The sequence below is a fragment of the Pteropus medius genome, unplaced genomic scaffold (assembly GCF_902729225.1).
Source record: "Pteropus medius unplaced genomic scaffold, Ma_sr-lr_union100, whole genome shotgun sequence".
NCBI lineage: Eukaryota > Metazoa > Chordata > Mammalia > Chiroptera > Pteropodidae > Pteropus > Pteropus medius.
In genome coordinates this window covers 17,193,393-17,210,601 of record NW_024354875.1, presented here as the reverse complement: position 1 = coordinate 17,210,601, position 17,209 = coordinate 17,193,393, and the positions used below count along the sequence as shown (strand labels likewise).

At 37.1% G+C, this 17,209-nt stretch overlaps 1 protein-coding gene across 1 annotated transcript in view; it reads left to right on the top strand.

Moving 5' to 3' along the window:
* Positions 1-335: 335 nt before the first annotated feature.
* The window catches only part of NEB (nebulin), a 191,705-nt gene continuing 174,831 nt past the window's right edge, over positions 336-17,209 (top strand). Inside the window, exons 1-10 of the mRNA XM_039855663.1 lie at positions 336-423; positions 1,027-1,111; positions 1,643-1,707; positions 5,042-5,083; positions 6,762-6,968; positions 8,762-8,869; positions 9,323-9,427; positions 10,122-10,226; positions 10,928-11,032; positions 15,633-15,737. Of these exons, the coding sequence (XP_039711597.1) occupies positions 1,672-1,707; positions 5,042-5,083; positions 6,762-6,968; positions 8,762-8,869; positions 9,323-9,427; positions 10,122-10,226; positions 10,928-11,032; positions 15,633-15,737 (813 nt within the window). The 5' untranslated portion in view covers positions 336-423; positions 1,027-1,111; positions 1,643-1,671. The remainder of the gene's footprint in view (positions 424-1,026; positions 1,112-1,642; positions 1,708-5,041; positions 5,084-6,761; positions 6,969-8,761; positions 8,870-9,322; positions 9,428-10,121; positions 10,227-10,927; positions 11,033-15,632; positions 15,738-17,209) is intronic.

The window sequence follows — 17,209 nt, the reverse complement described above, 5'->3', positions numbered from 1 at the left end:
AGATGATAAATGACATGAAGAAAACAGTTACGGAAGAGTCATAGCCCCTCAAAATCATGCTTATTTTCTCCTAAATTCTTTTGCACGAATATGGTATTAAACAGGGCTGCAATAAGTGAGAGATTTAATGTAAATTTGAACCCCACGTGCTGGAAGTTAGGTAAAATTCCATTATATTTGAATAGTTCTAAGCAAGCAATTTGTTACTCTTTATCCTTTAGTGGAATTGATGAACAGGTGGTTTTCAGAAGATCACTCAGTATATTTAGCTTCTGAAATATGAGCAACTCAAGATCTGATTGGCTGCTCTTGCCATGTGATAATTCAGAGCCCAGGCACCACGCTGGCCTTTGCCTGGGGTACTCAGGAGGGGAGAGTTGGGAGAGGCTTTGCTGCTGAGGAAATTTATTTGATAGATTGAAGGTAAGGCCAGTTTATGGGTTTTTCTGTAATGTTCTTTCAGGAAATGTTCCACAGCTTCCCTTGAAGTATTTTCTAAAGTTTTGGGTCAAAACTGGGGAATTAGTGATGGAAACAGTGACTGGGAAAGTCTGTAACCCCAGTGCCTTACTCAGGCCCTACTAATATCTGACATGTAGTGTGTGGTTAGAATCAAGTCCTATACTAACCAATTTATTGCTTGACTGAGTTGGTTCTCCTGTCTAACAAAATTTTGCCTTTGATTTTTTTCTAAATATATTAGTATACAAAAGGATCTATATCCTATGTTCCTATATTTATCTTTTTCTACTGGGCTTCATTTGCCTCAGAAGGAGTGGCAGTTTTACTAGCTTAACAAAACCAGCCATGGCAGGGTATTGGTTTACATGGCAAATATCTTTGGGCAAAGGGACAGCTGTTCCAAGTCATCATCCACTTTTATCAAGAGAGAGTCCCACTCTCTGGCGTCAAACTAAGAAGGCCTTGGGAGAGCTTGTCATTAGTTCCTGAATTAGAATCTTAGGCCAAAGAACCACAATCTTACATGTCCTTCAACCAATGCTTCAAAAATTTGTTATTTTCCAGGTTTGAACAAGAGCTTACGGAAACAAAGAAAAAAATCCATACAAGCCGATGGTGTTCGGGAAGAATATAACCCCGTTGCCTTGAGGTTTCTATTTTGCTTTTTAAATCTATTAATAGATGTATTTTTACAAGTTCTCATTTGATGCATAAGATATACTGTGTACCATGTATTAGAACACATGGAGAACTAAGACAGCCTTCTTAGAATTCTGATGCTACAGAAAAAACTTCCAACTTCCGAAAGCTGAATTGACCTTCCTTTCACAAAAATTTTTGTTTAAAAATGTTTCTCTCCAGGTATTTGGAAATTTAAATACTCTGTTCCTTTGAATCCAAACCCGCTCACTCCCTCACCTCAATTTTCTTTTGCAACTTGAACGAAATTGATCATGTAACTATAAGTAGCAATATCCAACAAATTCCCGAGGGAACCAAAAGAAATTTGAAGCTTCACTTTTTCAGAGCTGTATCTAAATGTCTTCTCTCATTTACCCTGCAAACATACATGAATATATAGAATGCATAACTTTTAACTTCTGTTTTTATAATGTTATAAAATGATTTCAGTCTTGAGGATAGAGTCTAATGTATTTTCATTTGTATGGAATATGAAAAGTTTGTAGGTGCCACTACTACTCTGGAAAAATGGCAGACGATGAAGAATATGAGGAGGTGGTGGAGGTAAGATTTAAAAAACTGACTCTGACAGCAAAGTATTTTATGTAGCAACAGTCAAAGCCACGTAGGTGAATTAATCATTCGAAAAATACATTGTCTATTATAACTTCACAAAGAGTCATCATTAAAGCATGAGAAAGGAGTATTTTATGTTCAGTTTCATTATAATTATGTGGGATTTAGAACTGAAAAGAAATATCACTGTTTCCCACTTTTGCTTTTCTTTAAACTCTCAAAAAAAAAAAACACACACACACACACAAAGTATGGGGTAAAGGCAAATTTCAATTTGTCTTTTCAAACTATTTTCTTCCCTACCTTTCAATCGAAGGGGCCAAGAAGATGAAGAGAAAGAGAAAGTTCTGGAAACAGAATTCTATTTCTTAGTGCCTGCATAGAAATAGAGGAAAAAGAGCAACTTACTCTTTGCTTTAACCAGCTGATTATCTATAGGATGATATGATTTAAATGTTCAGAATAATATATATGAAATTACACACATATGAGATTTTATATACCTGTATATGTGCATATACACACATATATAAAAATAAACTTTGGTGTTCCCAAGTGACAGCTGGAGCCACACTTTCCCATCAGCTCCATCATACTTACCCAAGGGAACAAAACTAGCTTTTGCATTTGCACTTTGAAAAAGAACAAAGACCATAGTGAGCATCTTGAAAAATTCTCTCCAGATTATTGGTGGGTGTCTGACACATTTTACAAAGTTGTCAATTGTTTGTTTTATATTTATTTTATATAATTTTGTTTTTATCATGTTATGGTTTTTCTTCATCAGCTCTTGCCTTTAGCTGCACATCCATATAGATATACTGCCATTGAATCTGAAAGTGCTTAATAATTACCAACTAATCATGATGATCTAAATACATATACGAACCTTGAGGCAGTTCTAAAAATTTGTGCTCTTTAAAAAGAATGAAATTAACTTTAAAAGCTACCCAGAATCAAATTCCAAAAGAAAGTGCCAAAATTTGTCTTTGGAAGATTATTTTATAGATCAGTCTATATTTAAATGAAGAAAATTTTATTTTTTTCTACAAACAAAATTTTTTTTTTTTTTTTTTGCTGAAGGGTATATGCTTTTTAAAAACCCAGACCAAATTCCATGTAACATAACATTCAAACTCTCTGGCTTTAAACGCCACAGTCCACATCTTCAATGTTCAAAATTATTACTAGTGTGCATTTTACATATGTCCTTAAAGGTCAAATAATCACTATCAAGCACTAACACAATTATAAATTAAATTGTCTTCCCTATGATGGTAAAACCAGAAATACTTTTCAACCTCTAACTTAAGTATCTTTTGTTTTTCTTAAAATAATTATGTTTATTGGTCATCGAAATAGTCCTTTGTGCTAGACTTGATTAATTTAACTAGATGAGGAGGCTATTTTTAGGCATCTCATCCTTTTTATTTTGTTGCCATTACTGCTTCTGGGTCTGACCAGCAGGTGCTAAACTTATAGACTTCCTGCCAGAGTGTTGAACCAAGGTCTCTCTGACCTCAAAAAAGATGACATGAAAATGCGTGGCAGAAGAGTTCACAAAACAGAAAAGAACTAGCTTTAAAAATATATCTCCTAGAGATCTTAGACATCTAAATAAAATTGTACTGTCACTCTCTACTCAAATTTAAACAAAATTGGAAAGAAATGAAAAGATGCAAGGATGTACTATCTAATTAGTGGCAAAGCTCTTTCTAAAAAGTGAGATTTGGCATACAAGTTAATGCCAACCATTTGGATAATGTTGCCTTTTTTATAAGCTTATTTCTAAGCTATATTTATCAATCGTGAGAGCCCACCAAAGGTAAAATTGGATGGCTACCAAAGAGCCGCTTTTACTTGGATGCTAAGAAAATTCAGGACGGCTGTGAATCATTCATTTTTGTTTAATATTTCTTCTCAAGTCACGGATGTTTTATGTGGCTGGAGGAATGGTTCCATGTGGATCAGTATCAAACAGTATTTTCTATAGTATCCTAATGGTATTTCCCATGTGAGAAAGGCACAAAAATATAAAAGAGAAATTCTCTGTCCTGTAGGAACTTGTGATTTCTGTTGCTATGTATAAGGACACAGGTATAATTAGATTTCAAATTATAAAAAAATAAATAAATAAATAAAAATGCCAGAGCAAAGAAAGTGCAAAAGTGAGAGACATAAGGCAAGTTTTATACTAATCGTACTGCAAATGAAATAGAGCATGTTGCCTATTGACGATGGTTGAATAATTTGTTGAAAGTTCACTGAACCAAGGACAGAAGAAAGGAGGCCACTGAGGGAAATTTTGCACTCACTGTTTTTCCCTTTCCCCCGAGTATATGTTTTGGTGTCAGAGAAAATAAAAATGAAGCATAAAATGTTATACATCTTGCTGACTAAGAAAGTAAGCCAAATGTTTCATTTTTCTCCCTTTCCTTGTGTCCTTTGGCCTAAACTAGTCTTTCCTCCTATTCACCCAGCTTTGTTGGGTGACACTGGGGACAGGATTCCACTCTCCTTACGCATCTGAAACAAAATGTCAGCCAATTCCTATCCACGTCTATTCATTGCTGGTGACGTCAGAAGTAGAACAGAAGTAGATTTGATTTCAGGCACCTCAGAGCCATCAGTGGCAAATTGCTGCCTAACTTTCCCCCATTTTGTGATGAGGAATCTTCTCATTTTTTTCTTCTCATTTCTTCCTTCTCTTGGCACTTGTAAATTTTCATTTTAGCACCTCTTTTAGGACCATCATATTGGAAGGGATTCACCCATCACTCTAGAAGAAATTCTTATTACTTAGTAATCAGGGTAGTATAGGGATAATTGAGATTTACATGTTGCCTTTGGATCTATTATTTCTATGATAGATACAATCCATTTAAAAATTTCGTTTACAGTGAGGTTTTCGTTTGTTTTATTGTTAGTCAGCAAACAGTGAGTTTTATCACAGTTCCTCTCTGCCCAGCCCACACACTCAATATATTATTATTATATTCTTTTCTCAGCAAATTCTACCTCAGTACCAGAAGAAAAACTTACTTTTCCCAAGTAAAATAGTATCCTGTGATTAATAACTAGCCTCAGACACCTTTCTCATCACTCAGTGTCTCCTTGTCCAGTCTGATGGCATTCACTCCAGCTTCCTAAAGTTTCACAAATTTAAAATGGGGTCTAAAATATGAACAGGCTCCCTTATCTTTCCTCACAGATATAGCAAACCAGCTGGGCTAGTGAAATAACCCAAGTGGTTCAGCTGAGGCAGAGGAGAGGTGATTTCTTCTTTGGTTCTCACGATGACACTTTTGTGCTCTATTTATAGTACTATACAGAGGAGACAGTCTACGAAGAGGTCCCGGGTGAGGTAAGACCCAGCCCACATCTGCACGAACTGTACACTCATTAAAGCAGGAAAATAGCCTCCTCTCTCACACTCCCAGGGCCACAGAGCTGGCAAAAGGGAGAATCTGAGGGAGGATCACTCACCTATGTGTGCTCAGCAGCTGATGGTACAAGAATAACTATTAACCGTTTGATAGGTTTTATCGCTGTTATGCTATTCAACATAGCCAAGATGACTGGCTATGATTTCCCCCATTGCTTATATCGTGTTTTTGGTGTAGGTGATGCTAATTAGAGTAATGTCAGTGGCTATCACCACTCTGACTGCAGAATGACCTTGAACTTGTGATTTGCATGGGAACCAGCAGTTTTATTGTGTGGAGCTATAACTTGTAGGGCATCATCTCCGCCAACACAGATGGTGCCCTCAGACCTTTGTCCTTGATGGTACCATAAAATGCTACTTAAATTTTAGCACATTGGGAATTCTGAGAAAGCCGTTCCCATAAATATTCCAAGTTGGAACTTTTTTCTTTCCAAGGTGAAATACTTCAATCATGCTTCATTTTCTTCATGGAGCTGTTTCTTTTAAGTATGGCAAACAATTATATGGATGGCTAACCCTAATGCCTACTAAGAGAGCCTGTGACTGCATGGAAACTAACATCTGTAGATGCTGTAAATTGGTTAGTTTCTCACGGTCAACCATATGTCATTAATAATGAGCAGAAAGGAGCCTATTAGCAATGCTCTGACAACACTAGAGAGAGTTATCATAGGTATGCCATTTCCCTTATTACTTAGGTTTCTCTTTGCAAAATTGATGCTAGAACTATTCCTTTGATACAGGCGATATTAGCTGTGAAGGAAATTATACTCTGAGATGGATTGGAGATATGGCTACTTATCTTTCCTTACGAACAGTATTTTTAACCTTGGACTAGACCCAAACTTTAGACCTCAGTTTCTTTCACTACAGCCTTTTGTAAGAAACAGTAATTTCCCACCTACCACATACATAAGACTGTTGTGAGGCTAATTACCCCATTATGTTGTCATCATTATTCTTGTCCACCTAAGCATTTATTAGTGTAAATGGCTCTCCAGTTCACATTAATTAACTGACTAAGCCAAGAGAATGGTAATCTCTTGTAATATTGATGTGATTTATTTTTTTAAAGTTCATTATTCTTTGTCTCATACTACAGGAAAGAATGTCTAAATGCCTGAAGAATAACCAACCAACTTTTTCTTAGACTTATTTGAAACTTAAAATTAAAGTCAAGAACTCGAGCTTTATTTAATTGTCTTGATCTCTTGTTCTTTGATCCCAAGTTTGCTTTTACTTTACCTAGACAATTTCAGAAGATTTTCAAATGTTTAAGAACATTTTACTTCTGATTTTTATTCTACCTTAAAATGTTTGAGTTCCTTTCTGCAAATGAAATTTTAAGGCAATGTTGCAAATTAAGAAGGAATAACCTTTCCACTCCATGCAATCTTGAACAATCAGAATTAAGATTTTTGTAATATAATGTGCTTTCCAATGGATATTGTGTGTGATTTTCTGCTTTGATCTGTTTTAATTACGGAGAAGTAACACTAGAAATATAAGTCTGACTTAAAGTCATAATATCGAGATCATGGTTATTACAGTTTTGACTTTTATAACAATGTTGAACTGCATGTCAAATTTTCAGACAATAACAGAAATCTATGAAACTACTACAACAAGGACAACAGTACCTGATTATGAGCAATCAGAACCTTTCAAACCAGCACTGGCCCAGCCAGCACCAGCAAAACCAGTGGAGAGGAAGAAGATTATCAGGAAGAAAGTGGACTCTTCAAAGTTCATGACCCCCTACATTGCACACAGTCAGAAAATGCAGAATCTCTTTAGCTCAGTAAGTTTTAAATGGCTTCTTCTAATTTGGTTTTACTATGAAGAAATTACTGCTCTTAACCAACCCTGTTTTGGATGCTGGCTGGATTTCATTTTTCAGGCTTGTATGAGATAAAAATTATTTTGCAGAAATATAAGCTCTTGTGAGTCTTGAATTTTCCTTTCCTGTAATTAATCTGTACCATTTAGACATTGGAGAAAGCATCCTTATCGAAATTATTCCTGCAAAATAAGCATAAGGCCTATTATGAAGCATTTACTGGTATTTAATCGCTGTTAGCCAATCTAGAATAGTGAAATTATAGATTTAGTTAAAATCAGTTCATGGAAATGACATAGCATCTATTTAAACTATGTCTGAGTAGGATGCCTCTTAAGTAGACTATCTAACAGTATGTAAAAAGGTCTCTAAGAGGTGAATAATGAAGAAGAACATGTTTAGAAAACCAGGATCAGACTAAGAACTCATCTGAAATTGAGGGTCAGAATATTTGACCGTACCCTAAAGAGTGGCTTTGAACTGTGGTTACACATTAGCATCCCCTGGGAGCTTTAGAATCGCTAATGCCCAGGCCATTCTCATTTAATCAGTCTGGGGTTGGGGCCAGTGTGGAATGAGTTACAAAAGCTGCTCAGGTGATTCTAATGTTAGGAATTAATGCTCTTGACAGTCCCTGGTCCTTATGTTTTGTAAGTTACACTGGCTGATAGTGGATTCAGACCCATTCGAACGGATCTAATTTGTTGATTGTCCACGATGGGCTGAAGTCTCACTACGCTAGGTAGCCTGACTGCATGTCCTCTGGAGGGTTGAAAAAAAAATGAAATGTACCTCAGGGAACATTGGATTATACAGGACTAACACTTATGTCAAAAGCATCTTGTTGTAACTGGCCAATAAATATTCATTTTTGCTTGAGCGTTAACTCTTGGGGACTGTTTGGTAAATTTCTAGTTCAAATTCTTGAGTGATCTAAAACTTGGGCTCCTAAGACTTAGATTTCTAGAAATGAGATTATCTTGCCTCTTTTATCGCTGCAGTATTCAACAAAGATAGAAATTTTTTTGGTTAATTTATTGTCATAAAATTCTCATTAATTCAGACAAAATATCCGAGAATTTCTGATAGACTGAGCAGAATGTTGGCAAAGGTTTATAATATTCTAAAAGTGGTTAGTAACTAAATCAATAATATAGATTGTTGACTACTCCACTCACGAATACTCCTGAACATTAATACTGATAAATTATGCATATTATTTTTAAGGCAAGAACTCATTGTGTATTTAGCAAAAACAATAAAATTGTATTTATTTTTAAAATATTCCATAATTTAAACTTTCCATTAATTCAGCTGGTGTCTCAACTATCCAAACCATTGAGAGTTAGCTGCAACTTTTGAATTGAATATTTTTGCATTGTATTAGCAATCAAATCTTTTTACATTTGACTCAATTTTTCTGTATTTATTTTCTAAAATTATTAAGGTTCAAGCTTTTTATGTGTGCACTCAGGCAATAAAAACATTGAGAAAATCATTTTAGGGCATTTCCAAGACAATAGTCTGTAATAACATTTCTACTGTCTCAGTTGTACAACCATTTTTAGGAAGAGCAATTAACAAATCTATTTTAGTGTTTGCTGAGAATCAGGGTAGGGGGAAAATGAGTCCTATTATAACTGATAATTGTTATAACTTGCAGTAGTTTTTTATTAGATGGGAATGAGTGCATTGCCTGAAATTTCTGCTGCTGTCTTATCAGGTTTTAGGCTAATACCTGATATTCTTTTCAGAATAAATACAAAGAGAACTATGAGAAAGCAAAAGGACAGCCATCTGCCATCACGACTGATACCCCAGAACTTCGCAGAATCAAGAAAGTACAGGATCAACTCAGTGAGGTGGGCTACATTGCTAAAATAAAAAAGAGAATCATTTCAAAAATGTACCTACTGCTGGGAACTGTGATCCTAAATAGGTGTAGAGAGAACAAGGTGTTGAACTACTATGAGCATTGGTCATAGATTATGTTGTCCTAAATGTGAACCCAAAGAGGCTTCTAAAAGCTTAGCTTAGAAATTTAGTTTAACTGGTGATGTGAGATGAAAAGTCGCTGTGGTCCTCCATCCTGGAGCACAGAGAAACTGAGGTTCGGTCAAGAAAGCAGACAAGCAGCTGAATGCAGCTGCTCTGCAAATCTTTGGAGAATAGTTTTCTGCCTAAAAATTAAGAAACTATGCTTCATGATGCAGATGTAGAGTGACTGGGTCAATGATCTTTGGTTATAAGATATTCTTTAATATACTCACAGAGTCATGCCTGTCACGAACTCTAATAGTGCATTATTTCTGCAGGTTAAGTATCGAATGGATGGCGATGTTGCTAAAACTATCTGTCACGTAGATGAAAAAGCAAAGGATATTGAACATGCAAAGAAAGTGTCGCAGCAAGTCAGTAAGGTAAGGTCATGGTACAGATGGATACAAAATAGAATGTGTATCACCCCTGCCTGACCTCAGAGGAGAAAACTGGACAGGCCTGACCCTGCTTACCAGTCCCACTTGAATCACAGGCATTATGAGGGCTGGTGACCACCATGCATGTCAGGAGGCCGCACAGGTGGCTGAAGTGACCCGTAGGAGCGAATGTGGATCGGACAGCCCACGCCCTGTGACTCAGCTCCCAGCAATTGCTGCACGGAATGCAATCACAGTGTCGCCAGGGACCCTTATTTAATTTTTAAAGAAGCGGGAGCTGAATTTTTATGATAAATCTCCACATTTCGAATGTAGGGAACTAATTTAAAACACTTTTTAAAAGTACCATGTCAAAAGAAATGTGTCTACCACTTAATTCAGTCAATGACTAATAGGTTGCAACCTCTGAAAGGAATCTATAGAGAATTGGAATCATGATTGAGTTAAAAAAATTAGACTTTTCAAGTAAAAGCTTACTAATGCAGGAAAAGTATTGAGCTGTTGACACGGTTGACGTTTTCATAATTGATGCTAGTAACACTTTGGGACATTGGCAGCCTTTGTGCGAGGACACCTTGAAGATGAAAAACTTTTCACTGTGCTCTCCTTAGTTCTTTCGATCCTCGTGTCCTTATGGGAGACATCAAGCCACGGGTCCTCTGTTCTTTCTGTCTAGGTTTTATACAAGCAGAACTGGGAAGACACCAAGGATAAGTACCTGCTTCCCCCTGATGCCCCTGAACTTGTCCAGGCCATTAAGAATACAGCCATGTTCAGTAAGGTAAGTAAGGGTCTCTGCTCTGGCACCACCTCTATCTTCCTCTGCCCTCCTACTACGTCATTTAGAAGAATACTCAGGAAACTCTTGATAATCTGAAATATGGCCCCAATCTTTTTGTGTGTAGCCTTGAGACGTGGGGCTGCGGGGGTGATCCTTGGCAAGGAGAAACTGAGAAGAAAGTTCTTGGTAAGAATAGAGAAGAAGGTCCTACCAGAAACTTGAGCGACCTAGGGGAAGAGTGTGTGGGGAGAACAGAGATGCGCATGAGCTCTAGCTCTGGAGACTCACAAAGTAATATTTTAAGTTCTTCTGTAGACCCTGTGCTACACTGGATATTCCTGGCTGTCGCTCTCATTAAAGGTCTATTTTGTGACAGAAACTACACTAAGTAGCTCCCAGGCACCTTACATTTGCATTAGTACTCATTGCAGGAGGCAAGGAAAGTCACAGAGAGGAGATGAAACAGAATCAGACATATCTGCCCTTCTCCGAGGAAGATTTGTCAGGAGAAGCAGGAGAAGCTATTGATAAATATGATTTAGAGCAGATGGACAGGGAAAGGCTGTCTGTGAGCTCCATTTACCTTTGCTCCCACCTTGCCCCCTTGGTTCTTTATGCCATTGATGGATGAATTGAAAATTATGTATTTCATGTAAGTGTGATTTTGCTTTATCACAACTTTTCACTTTTTTCTTCTTTAGAAACTGTATACTGAAGACTGGGACGCAGACAAAAGTCTGTTTTACCCATATACTGATAGCCCGGAGCTGAGGAGGGTTGCCCAAGCCCAGAAAGCTCTCAGTGATGTAAGTGAATTGCAATCACCACCACTTTAGTATGGAATCAAGCACCTCGCAGTATGTCTTCTGGCCAGATGTTCACTGCAATTCTTCTTTAAAACAGACTAAATGCCATTGTTGCAGAGAAATATATCTAGAATTACTATAATTTTTAATGTCTAAATTTTATAATTTATGTTAGATAGAACTTTATCTAATCCTCTTTTCTTACAGGTGAACAACCTGAATATAAGGTCACATAGGCGATTAGTGACCTAAAGACTAGGAACCCGGTCTTTTGATTCCAAGACCAGTGTTCTTTCCACTAGAGCATGTACCCTCTGTCCCCTTGGCTGGAGTTGCAGTTTTTTTATACAATGGAGTGGCATTTTAAAAACCTATTGGAATCATAGCCACTTACCCAAATTTAAGTGACTAATGTTATTGAAAGATTTTGATTTGCTATCCTAATCATAAAGTCTGATTTGCGGTGTGTTCCCCTTTTTCCTGCATGGGGGACCTGACTGATGAACTTGTTCAGATGTGTGTGTAGTTATCTCACAAAGAGCTCTTGCCACTGGTGTACATAGAAGATATTTCAGAGTTAGCAAAAAATCAGTGGTCCCACTGGCCAGAATTTTAGTATCCTAGACCTTGAAAACTGTTTATCAGAGACACTTAAAAGACCTAATTCAGACCTGAAGGTTGACAGAAACAGCAGCAGCATAGAGCTTCACATGGGCTCAGCACTTCCCCTTGTTTTTAGATAATTTATTTCTTGGTCCCTGGATTTGCTAAAGGCCATGTTGAAAATTCAAAGACCGCTGCTTTAGTCTTTGGGAGAACATTGTTAATGACAAGTTAGTTTTCATTCAATGTCACTAGATTCTTGAACCTCTTACATTCAATGTGGACTTAACAAACCAGTTGACGTCTTAAGACTTGTTGGAATTTACTTCCAATGGATTTTAGGATTCTATCTTAACCGAAATTATATATAACCATTTGATAGTATATCCAACTTTTGAGGTCTAATTTTTATTGCCTCTCACTTGATATCACCTGTAAATTTAGTGGATGTATTTTCTATCCTGGTTTGTGTGTAATTGGTTAAAATATAGCACAGATATACTCCTACCCTAAAGAAGGTGTAACAAAAATTTAAGGCTATCTACTGTATGACAATTTTAATGGGCTTCCCTTTTAAAATTAGCTTTTTAGTTCTGTATCTTATGAATATAGAACATTGTGTGACCTTTATCAAGTGATCAATAATTATTTGTTGAAAGACCATTATGAATGCATACCTGGCAGGAAAGAAAAGTACAAGATTTGTACTATTCTGGAGGTGATGATTCCAAGGGCAATGATAAACATTTCAAGTAGAAAGCAGTTGAACAAAGGAACAGAGGTGAAATGAGTTTGAGTCTTTAAGGGACAAAGAAAGTAAATGCTGTGGGTACTGAGTTAAGAGGGCACTTGTAAGAAACTTGCAGCAGGATCTTGAAAATCAGACAAAATAGCTTTAACATGATATGGTAGTCAATAAAAGGCATAATAAGATTTTGGAGAAATCTTATTACATGATAAAAGTAGAATCTGGTGAAATTTTGAAGGACAATATGGTGGATTGGGACTAGGAAAATCGTGATAATTTATAGAAGACTATTTTAGGAATATAGATGGATCAGAGGGATGACAGGGACAATGGATGTTGGAGACAAAAGAGAAAGGAGTCACAGATGAGCTTATGACCAAGGAAGTTGGGTGTATAAGGGTATATCTGGTGAAGATGCATTTGTGAAAGAGAAGGAGAATTGAGATAATGGAAGGAACATTCAGATCAGGGCATCTTAGGGATAATTTCAAAGTTTAGTACTACTGCATGCATATGAGATGAGGACAGAATATTAATATTTGAGAGTCATCAGAATATAAATGATAGTTGAAGACATGAAAATGTATGAGGGAGGCAGAAAAATGTATGGCCAAGGGCAGAGTATTAGAGGACACGCACATTGGGGACATCTAGGAAGGAGCAAGCAAATGAAAGAACAGACGGTCGGAGAAGATGAAGGGGAACCAGGATATGCGTGCCATGGAAGCCTAGGGAGAGATTTCCAGGAAGACAATCTCCTAATGCCTCCCTTTATTCGTAAAGTGGAGAGACGAAAGGTTACTTCCATGCCACTGTAGTGCTATGGACTTTGATCATTTAAAATTGACCACATTGTTTGAAATATCTCCATGGGAGACATAATGAAGGAGAATTATAATAATGAAGTAAAACCTTTCTATCATTCCTCAGAAAGACTTGGCAGTTAAGGCATGATTTTATTTTTACTGCAGATCAAGTATACACTAAGTGTCAGATCACCGACATACCTATTAATACTGTTGTGAGCACATGAACGTCCACAATTACTGGGCACAGAGCTCTAAACAATCTGCTGTTCATAGAACATACCACGGGGTAGGCACGTAGATGTCAAGCTAGGGGCTTGGGTTCAGAGGCTCCAGCTCCCTCTTCTGTACCTTCTTCCTGTGTTTCCTTTAATGCTAATTATCTAAGTAGTGACCAAAGACTTTGTAAACACTAAGAGTGTCGTTAAACTGATCCAGAATATGGAATTCTAACTAAATAGAGTTCTGACCATGGTTCCTGAGAAATTAGGACTTCTAGATCTGATTTCTCTGAAAGTTCTTGACAGGATGTCATACTTAATAAGCATTTTTTTCCTGGTGGAATGTTGCTTTCTACTTAAGGACCGAGTTAGCTGTGGAATATACAGATTGCCCTATGTTTAAAATAAGCCTTCACTTATTTAAAAGAAATTAAGCAGTGGAATTAAAATGAAAATATTTTAAAATCCGTCTTTTGTATCCCAATTGATTTAACTTTCATGAAAGCTTTGGTTATAGGCACGAGGTAGATATTATTAGGATAAGATACATTTAGACTTGGCTAAAGCGTGAAGATAATGATTGGGACCTGGGAGCTGTACACACTTCTTTACTTTATAAATGAGAATACCACTACATGGAAGGAGAATAATTTGTAGAAGTCTCACAGTTCAGTAGTGGAAGAATTGGGTGGATGACTCTCCTCTTCAGACTTGCCCCGATGGCCTCAGTGTGTAAACCACATATTCAGCAATCAGTCATTGAACCCTCACTCTAGTCAGGTACTGTTCAGGCCACAAGCATTCCCAAATGAGAGGTTTTGCTCTCTGCCATCCCAGAGCTCACAGTCTAAGGAAGGGCAGACATGAAAACAACCAGTTACAGTGTCATCTGATCATTCCTTTAAAGGAGGTAAAGGCTAAGTTGATGAGATCCCCAAAAAAGATCATTGAGTCAGAGACGGCACAGAAAGGGAAACTGTGCTCATACTGAGACCTGGAGAACGAGTAGCAGTTTGCAGGCAGATGGGGAGAAGGTGGAATCGGGGCATTCCAGGGGAAGGGAGAAGCATGTATGAGGTCCAGAGACATAAGAGAGCTTCATGTGTCTGGGGATCTATGCATCTTCTGCATTGTTGGTGGTAGGGGTCAAGACTGGTGGAAGAAAAAGCCAGAGGAGTCAGTAGTGAAGAAAAAGGAGAACAAGAGCGAATGGGGATGTGTGATTAATTACCATAAAACATATTTTTAAGGTGAGAGAGGTCCTTTATAGGCTGAAGGAAAGGAGCTAATTAAAAGGGAGATGTTGAAGCTGTGAGAAAGAGGGGCGACTGATAGAGTAAGTACAAAAGTATAATAGTACAAAAGAACTAAGGGAACAATACCTTGAGTGCCAGGCTCATGCCCTGCGAAAGATGCTTCTTCTCTGAGCCATGTGAGCAGTGGGAGAAGTAGGGGTGAGTACAGAGGAAGATAAGTGTGTAGTCTTTCTTTACTCTATAAAAGAGGAAGTGGAAGGTAAGGTGGAGTTGACTGGGGGCTTAACGACACTGTTGGGGTTTTAGACTAGCCACTGGGAGTAGAAACTGACCAGAGACACTTAATGGGACGTTTAATCTTCAATAAAGGCAAAGTGGCAATTGGATAAATTCAGAGTATTAGGCACAGAGCCCTAAGCGAGTTGTTGTTCACAGAATGTATCACTGGGTAGGCATGTAGATTTCAAGCTAAGGATTTGTACCTTCTGCCCGTGTCCCTATTAATCTTGCTTATCATGTTATCACTACCCAATCCATAGAATTGTGATTTTCTTCAGTAGCACTCAGTATCTTAGGTATAAGAACAACAGGAGTGTGTAGTTAAGTTGATCCAGAACTGGCAGTTTGTTAACAGGTGTGACATAAAGGCAAGAGGTTGTGAGTTGAGGATGCTGGTTAAGAGAATAATTTCAGTTGCAGATCATGATGCGGAGACAAATGGAAGGAAACAGATCTAGGGCCAATAATCTTGGAGAAAAGAGAAAACTCAAAGGGAGAAATCACCATAATGCTGAGAGGGAGGGCATGTAACATCTACAAGGATAATAAATTATGGTTACGTGGTACAATGCAGCTTAAGACTTCATATAAAGAAGAAAACATAGTCTTTTTCAGACTGCAAACAGATGGAATATGGGAAGTAGAATAGTTATCTATGGCTTATCAGCATCCCTTTTATTTTGTCAGATTGCCTACAAAAAAGGTCATGCTGAACAGCAAGCCCAATTCACATCTCTGCCAGATCCTCCTGATCTAGAATTTGCCAAGAAAGTGACCAATCATGTGAGCAAGGTAAGTTAATAGGACTGGGACACTGTCTTCCTTGAAAACTCTGCTTAATAATCTCAACCCTCAGAAAAATAACTAAGGTGAACCTAAAGACACAACATAAACACTGAGTATTTTTACATATGACCCTAAAAATGCTACAGCAAAAGCAATACAATCATTAACATCTTGAAACCGTGTTAATAAATGTTCAACTGGCTTGATAACTCAGTTATTGATAAATGTGAAAGCTGCATTTTGAAAACAGAAATCCATGTCCTACTATCTTTTGACATTTGACTTACGGAAGTGATACTAACAGAGAACCAAGTATCCACACATTTCCACAGAGGATCTGATTGTCTTAATTCAATGTGAAGCCCCTGTATAGTTTTATGCTCTCAGTCAGACTTGGAGAAGATAAGAATGCATGAGTGGCCTCTCAAACAAAGCTTAGTCTAACAGCCGTAGAGAGGGCACCTGGCAACTTTTAAGGCCCTGGCAAACAGCCTAGTCTGCCTATATTTAGGCTGGCAAAATAGCTCTGAGGAATGCAGAGAAACAGATGTTCAACTGATTAATAGACCCATATTAAGTTCCTTTTTAAAAACTGGTCCAAATCAGGCCACTTTCTTCTGGGATACTGCTGCTTTTAAATATTTTTCTTAGCCCTCTGTGGAGTTGAGTCTCAGTTTGGTCTTCTGCTTAAATTTTGATGGAACCTCAAGATTTCTATCTTGTTCAAGTTTTTTTTTTTTTGAAAAGATATCTCCAGTAAAGGAGAAGGAAGAAAAGTTATGGATAATGAAGTCTATTCGATTATGTTTTTTAGTGTCCGATATTGCAGATTACCTAACTGTATAACCAAGGGCTATTTAGATAAAAGATCTAGTGAGTACAGTAAAATTTCACTAATAGAAATATCATGAATCTGAAATTTGCCCAGGGCTAAGTAAAAATTAACTTTAGAACTGTCCATAAAGAGATGGCCTACTGAAAACGTTGATATTGTAAATAAGATTGGGGAGCAAGGATAATTTATCTTTTTGGAAGAAAAAGAAAGAGTCATTTTGATTAGTCATTTAGAAAGAAAAATAAATCTTTTCAAAATTTTTATTTAAAGTATATTTTAAAAGATATCTTACTAAGACAACATTCTTTTATCTTATTTGAGTATGCAGTGTGGGTACTAGAAAATGATTTTAAAAATCACTTCTAAACTCCTCTATAATCAGTCTCTTCACTAAATTAGGCTTGTTAGTTAGTTTAGAGCTGCACTCTTCAACAGAGTAGCTACTAGCCACAGGTGTCTGTTGAGCACTTGAAATTTGATAGTATGAACTGAGAGTCCTACATGTGTGAAATATACACTACATCTTGAACATGTATGACAAAAAGAATGTAAAATAGCTCATTAATTATTTTATACAGATTACATGTTGAAATGATATTATTTTTGGATTTATTGAGTTAAGTACAATATATTATTAAAATTA